Below are 7,092 nucleotides of genomic sequence, written 5' to 3'. Positions count from 1 at the left end.
TGATGATCATAAATTTGGGGTTTCAGCAGTGGAAAAGCAGCAGTGGGGGGAAAAAGTACAGTGAAATAAAGATTATACAGAGAATATAATAAATTAAAATAAATTACAAGAAATATATACATACAGTATGCATAAATATAGGATACATACATACATAGTCTGTATAGATATGTATAATAACACTCAAATATACCTACCTACATGCACACATCCACAACACTCAGGAACACACAGGAACACTCAGGCACTGTTATAGAGGCACAAAGGAGCGCCTGAACCGTTCTGTACTGGATCTGGGTGGGAGGAGCCTGTGGGTGGGAGGAGCCTGTGGCTGAAGGTGCTCCCCATCTGCCACAGCTCATCATGGAGGTGACGGGAGGGTTTGTCCGGGATGGACTTCAGTTTGTCCCTCATCCTCCTCTCATCCACCTCCAAGCTCTCCAGTTGTTGCCCCACCACAGAGCTGGCCTTCCTCACCAGCTTGTTCAGTTTGTTGGTCTCCCCAGACCTGGTGTTGGTCTCCCCAGACCGAGTGTTGGTCTCCCCAGACCTGGTGTTGGTCTCCCCAGACCGAGTGTTGGTCTCCTCAGACCTGGTGTTGGTCTCCCCAGCAGGCCACGGCAAAGAACAGCGTGATGGCTACCACAAACTGGTAGAACTTCTGCAGCAGCCTGCTACACATGTCAAAGGACCTGAGCCTCCTGAGGAAGAACAGTCTGCTCTGTCCTTTCCTGTAGAGGGCCTCAGTGTTGTCCAACCAGCCCAATTTGTTGTTCAGGTGCTCTCCCAGGAACCTATATGAGTCCACCATCTCAACTTCTTCCCCCTGAATGGTAATAGGGGCTGGAGGCCTCTTGTTCCTTCTGAAGTCCACCACCAGTCTTGGTCTTGCTGATGTTGAGTTGAAGCTGGTTCTCCTCAGACCATCTAACGAATCTCCTGACCACATCCCTGTACTCCTCCTCGTCGTCCGCCCTGACGCAGCCCGCGATGAAGGAGTCGTCTGAGAACTTCTGGAGGTGGCACGCTCCACAGTCGTGGCTGAAGTCGGAGGTGTCGAGGGTGAACAGGAAAGGTGACAGGACGGTTCCTTGGGAGGAGCCGGTGTTGCTTATCATCACCTCAGACTGGCAGCCCTGCAGTTGGACATGCTGTGGCCTGCCGGTGAGGTAGCGAGTGTGTGTGTGTGTGTGTGTGAGAGAGAGAGAGAGAGAGAGAGAGAGACCCCAGCTCCTCTAATTCATCTCTCTGACACTCGTTCATAAAAAGGCAGAGCACACCACCTCTCTGCTGTGTTCCAGTCCAAGCAAGGATCATTATAAACAGCTCTGCTGTGTTCCAGTCCTAGCAGGGCTAATGATAAACAAGTTTAAGAGACATTTTATGTGCCTGAAGCTAAACAGTGGAGAATCTTACAGCTCTCATCTCCTTCATCCCCTCCCTCCCTCCCTCCCTCACTCCCTCACTCCCTCCCTCCCTCCCTCCCTCCCTCCCTCCTCACACCCTATAGAAGGCGCAAAGACATGAGACGGTTTGAGTCAACGGTGGGGATCTCAGTGTGTGATACACATTCATCTGCCCAAAAAAATAAACGTCTGTCTCCATAGTGACTATGGAGCATCCATATGGAAACTGTCTCCAGCCGTTGTCCAGGCAACCAGAGAGCGATGACCTCAGAGTGTAGTTAGGCAGGGGTCCCCTAGGGCTTGACTACAGGGTTGTTACTGAGTTGTAACGGGCTAACAACAGTCTCCTCAAACACAGGTCTGCTCTGGGCTCCCTTCCCAAGCAGCTCCTCTCCTCCTCTCCCCTCACCTCCTCCTCTCCCATCACCTCCTCCTGTCCTCGACCTCCTCCTCTCCCCTCACCTCCTCCTCTCCCATCACCTCCTCCTCTCCCCTCACTTCCTCCTCTCCCTTCACCTCCTCCTGTCCTCCACCTCCTCCTCTCCCCTCACCTCCTCCTCTCCCATCACCTCCTCCTCTCCCCTCACCTCCTCCTGTCCTCCACCTCCTCCTCTCCCTTCACCTCCTCCTGTCCTCCACCTCCTCCTCTCCCATCACCTCCTCCTCTCCCATCACCTCCTCCTGTCCTCCACCTCCTCCTCTCCCATCACCTCCTCCTCTCCCCTCACCTCCTCCTGTCCTCCACCTCCTCCTCTCCCATCACCTCCTCCTCTCCCATCACCGCCTCCTGTCCTCCACCTCCTCCTGTCCTCCACTTCCTCCTCTCTCATCACCTCCTCCTGTCCTCCACCTCCTCCTGTCCCATCACCTCCTCCTCTCACCTCACCTCCTCCTCTCCCATCACCTCCTCCTGTCCCCTCACCTCCTCCTGTCCTCCACTTCCTCCTCTCCCATCACCTCCTCCTGTCCTCCACCTCCTCCTGTTCCATCACCTCCTCCTCTCACCTCACCTCCTCCTCTCCCATCACCTCCTCCTCTCTCATCACCTCCTCCTGTCCTCCACCTCCTCCTCTCCCCTCACTTCCTCCTCTCCCATCACCTCCTCCTGTCCTCCACCTCCTCCTCTCCCATCACCTCCTCCTGTCCTCCACCTCCTCCTCTCCCATCACCTCCTCCTCTCCCATCACCTCCTCCTCTCCCCTCACTTCCTCCTCTCCCATCACCTCCTCCTGTCCTCCACCTCCTCCTCTCCCATCACCTCCTCCTCTCTCATCACCTCCTCCTGTCCTCCACCTCCTCCTCTCCCATCACCTCCTCCTGTCCTCCACCTCCTCCTGTCCTCCACTTCCTCCTCTCCCATCACCTCCTCCTGTCCTCCACCTCCTCCTTTCCCATCACCTCCTCCTCTCCCCTCACCGCCTCCTGTCCTCCACCTCCTCCTGTCCTCCACTTCCTCCTCTCCCATCACCTCCTCCTGTCCTCCTCCTCTCCCATCACCTCCTCCTCTCACCTCACCTCCTCCTCTCCCATCACCTCCTCCTCTCCCATCACCTCCTCCTGTCCTCCACCTCCTCCTCTCCCCTCACCTCCTCCTACCTCTGTCAACTCCTCTCCACTACCTCCTCCCCTCCTCCAACTCCTCCTCTCCTCCAGCTCTCTCTTCCCCCCATCTCCTCCTCTGCCCCCACCTCCTCTCCTCCACCACCTCCTCCTCTCCTCCAACTCCTCCTCCTCTCCTCCAACTCCTCCTCTGCCCCCACCTCCTCCTCTTCTCCCCCTCCTCCTCTCCCCCCAGCACCTAAACACATCCAAACACAATGTGGTCCAATGGCCAGCTGTGCACTCAGAGACCTCCCCCAGGCTGCTGCGCTAACGTTAACGCAGAGCAGACAAACACGCGACTCACCAGTCAAGCTCCTCTCACGCAGGCCTCTGTCTCTCTCTGTTCACCCACCTACAGACAAACACACGACTCACCAGTCAAGCTCCTCTCACGCAGGCCTCTGTCTCTCTCTGTTCACCCACCTACAGACAAACACACGACTCACCAGTCAAGCTCCTCTCACGCAGGCCTCTGTCTCTCTCTGTTCACCCACCTACAGACAAACACGCGACTCACCAGTCAAGCTCCTCTCACGCAGGCCTCTGTCTCTCTCTGTTCACCCACCTACAGACAAACACGCGACTCACCAGTCAAGCTCCTCTCACGCAGGCCTCTGTCTCTCTCTGTTCACCCACCTACAGACAAACACACGACTCACACGCCAAGCTGCTCCTACCCAGGCTGCTCCTCTCTCCACAGTCCGTTGAGAACACTCTCCATTAGAAGCGCAAGACATTAATAGGACTCAACTGGACTCGTACTGTAGAATACGATGAATCATAACTGGGCATGATTTTCATTTGAATAATGAAAGTATAGAATCACACACCCCAGATAGCAAGCGGATGTGTAATGATTCTGGGCCATATATGGGCCGGAACTAAGCCACAAGGGCCAGATCTGGCCTGTATATGGCCCAGATCCGCTTGCTATCTGGGACATTACTTATCAGATCCTGCATCCAACGAAACCAAAAGAGAGAGAGGGGGGGGGGCAGAGAGAGAGAGGGGGAGGGCAAGAACGACTGTAGTTTGCATGAGACCTAAGCAAGAAGCACCTCTAACAGGGTCAGGTCAACCGGAACCCTGACGGAACACAGATGTCAGGATTACCCGGCCGTGAATACAATATTTTCAACATAAATCAATTAACTCCCCACCACAAATGCCCACTAAAAGCTACATGTATTCTATAATCTCCTCCATAGACGTAAGAAGCTTTCTGTCAACACATTTATTTTCATCCAGGGCTAGCTAGTGTCAGGGAGGCTTTTCGCAAATTCGCTCTTTAAATCCTGGTTATATAACTTTCATTATCTCTATGCCTTTATCAGGGCCAAACGCACCTGTATTGAGCTCCTGATTTCTCATCCAGAAAATGTGTTGATAGCTCGTAGCACAAACAGCTATCGCAAGTACTGAGAGCAGCCCGAACAGTTATCACACCAAGTACTGAAAGAGTTGCATCATTACTATCCCATGGGAGTGCTGTGATCAAAGCGATGAGGCCAAGCCAAAAGATAGACTAGATTGACTATTAGGGGCGGCTGTAGCTCAGTTGGTAGAGCGGGTCGTTCAGTGATCGAAGGGTCAGTGGTTCGAATCCCAGCTCCAACTGTCCACATGTCGAAGTGTCCTGGAGCAAGACACCTAACCCCAAATTGCTCCCAATGAGCAGGTTAGCACCTTGCATGGCAGCTACTGCCATTGGTGTGTGAGTGTGTGTGTGAATGGGTGAATGAGAGGTCATTGTAAAGCGCTTTGAGTGCCGCTAAGGTGGCAAAGCGCTATATAAGTGCAGTCCATTTACCATTACTTCAATCTATTCTATTCTCTCAGCCACATTCCAGGTTGGACAGCTTCCTAGAATGAGGGGGCTGCTGACCACCTCCATGCTGGGCAGCCTCCTGCAGTGTGGGCGCTGGTGTCCACCTCGCCAGCCCGTCAACATTAGTCCATCCTTCCCAACTCGGAGTGTGGCTGCAAGGCCGTTTATCTGTGGCTCACTGCTCCACCTCAAGGGAATAGTGTGAGCTTCCCTGCTTAGACAGAGCTAGACCCACTCCAAACAGCACCCAGATAGGGCTAGACCCACTCCAAACAGAACCCAGACAAGGCTAGACCCACTCCAAACAGAACCCAGACCAGGCTAGACCCACTCCAAACAGCACCCAGATAGGGCTAGACCCACTCCAAACAGAACCCAGACAAGGCTAGACCCACTCCAAACAGAACCCAGACCAGGCTAGACCCACTCCAAACAGCACCCAGATAGGGCTAGACCCACTCCAAACAGAACCCAGACAGGGCTAGACCCACTCCAAACAGAACCCAGACAAGGCTAGACCCACTCCAAACAGAACCCAGACAAGGCTAGACCCACTCCAAACAGCACCCAGACAAGGCTATACCCACTCCACACAACAGAACCCAGATAGGACTAGCAACACTCCAAACAGAACCCAGATAGGGCTAGCAACACTCCAAACAGAACCCAGATAGGGCTAGCAACACTCCAAACAGAACCCAGATAGGGCTAGCCCCACTCCAAACAGACCCAGATAGGGCTAGCCCCACTCCAAACAGACCCAGATAGGGCTAGCCCCACTCAACAGAACCCAGACAAGGCTAGACCCACTCCAAACAGACCCAGATAGGGCTAGCACCACTCAACAGAACCCAGATAGGGCTAGCACCACTCAACAGAACCCAGATAGGGCTAGTACCACTCAACAGAACCCAGATAGGGCTAGCACCCCTCAACAGAACCCAGATAGGGCTAGCCCCACTCTACAAGCAGACTGGTGGTGGTGTGTGTGTGTGTGTGTGTGTGTGTGTGTGTGTGTGTGTGTGTGTGTGTGTGCGTGCGTGCGGGTGTGCGTGCGTGCGTGCGTGCGTGCGTGAGTGTGTTTGTGCACGTGCGTGCGTGTGTGTAATATTAAGCAATTAATTGTACATGGTAGGCTACCCATTCCCTGTGCATATGACAAACACACCACTTTGATTCTATTACAAAATGTTACATCACATTTCTGAAGCTGCATCGAGCAAAAATGATCAAATGCATAAAACAGAAGGGAACACACACACAAACACACTATGGCAATTAGTTTTGATCTAGCCATTGATGCTAAGAACGTATACTGTCATCCACTTGTTTATTTCCACTCTTGTACATTTGGACGTCTGTATGTTTTGGATCTATTGTAAATGTGTGTTCTAGTCTGTGTTACTTTGTTGTCTTTTGATGCTGTAAAAATGCGATTTCCCCCCGGGGCTCAATTAAGTACTACTACTATAGTACTACTGCACTACTACTATAAGACCAATATAAAAATATCTTTTAGAGCATTGATCTGCTCCTGTAGCACTGAAAGTCCTTACGTTCCCAGCACTTCTTTGAAGTCATAGTTTTCTTTGATATCCGATGTCTTCTTTTTCCATCTGCTTCCATCCTCTTCGAGGGGCATCATGTAATGCTTAGGGTTGGGGTTGGGGTTGGGATGTAACGTGGAACCGAACAGCCACAGGAGAACTCCTGACCAGAAGAGAACACAAGCATTGTTGGTTAAGAACTGCAGAACCTTCTCACAGGAGATGAAAAAAAATTAGTTACTGATGAGAAAAAATGGCCGACAATGATGACACCCTATAGACTACTAACCCTAATCCTATATACTCAATATCACACACTAGACTAACCCTAACCCTATACCCAATATCACACACTATAGACTAACCTTAACCCTATATACTCAATATCGCACTGTAGATGGTATACTCAATATCACATAATCAGAGGCTTCAGAATGTTCTTTTAACATAGATGAGTCAGAGGACCTCAGTACAGAATAGTGTCCATGCCAATTTCAAGGATCAATATGCAAGATTGAAACTACTTTCCAGGGTCGTCTCGCTTTTGTGCTCCATTTATTCCAACTGACACTGGTCAAATAACTGATTGATAACCACTTGCGTACACAGGCCTAACAATAACAGTGCCAAGACGTTAAAGAGTGGGTGGGAGGTCCATCTTTATCTACTTTGGTTATAGACTCACAAGTCAACCTGCGGAGATCTAAGA

The 7,092-nt window shown here is 51.7% G+C and overlaps 1 protein-coding gene across 1 annotated transcript in view; it reads right to left on the bottom strand.

The window, feature by feature from the left end:
- Nucleotides 1–6,478, bottom strand: part of camk1a (calcium/calmodulin-dependent protein kinase Ia) — a gene marked incomplete at both ends in the record, with an annotated part of 23,580 nt that extends 17,102 nt beyond the window's left edge. Inside the window, one exon of the mRNA XM_084446286.1 lies at nucleotides 6,393–6,478. Coding sequence (XP_084302412.1) covers nucleotides 6,393–6,478 — 86 coding nt within the window. The remainder of the gene's footprint in view (nucleotides 1–6,392) is intronic.
- Nucleotides 6,479–7,092: the final 614 nt, after the last annotated feature.

This window comes from Borostomias antarcticus (genome assembly GCF_949987555.1).
Source record: "Borostomias antarcticus genome assembly, chromosome: 11".
Taxonomy (NCBI): domain Eukaryota; kingdom Metazoa; phylum Chordata; class Actinopteri; order Stomiiformes; family Stomiidae; genus Borostomias; species Borostomias antarcticus.
This window is presented reverse-complemented; position numbering and strand designations above follow the sequence as displayed.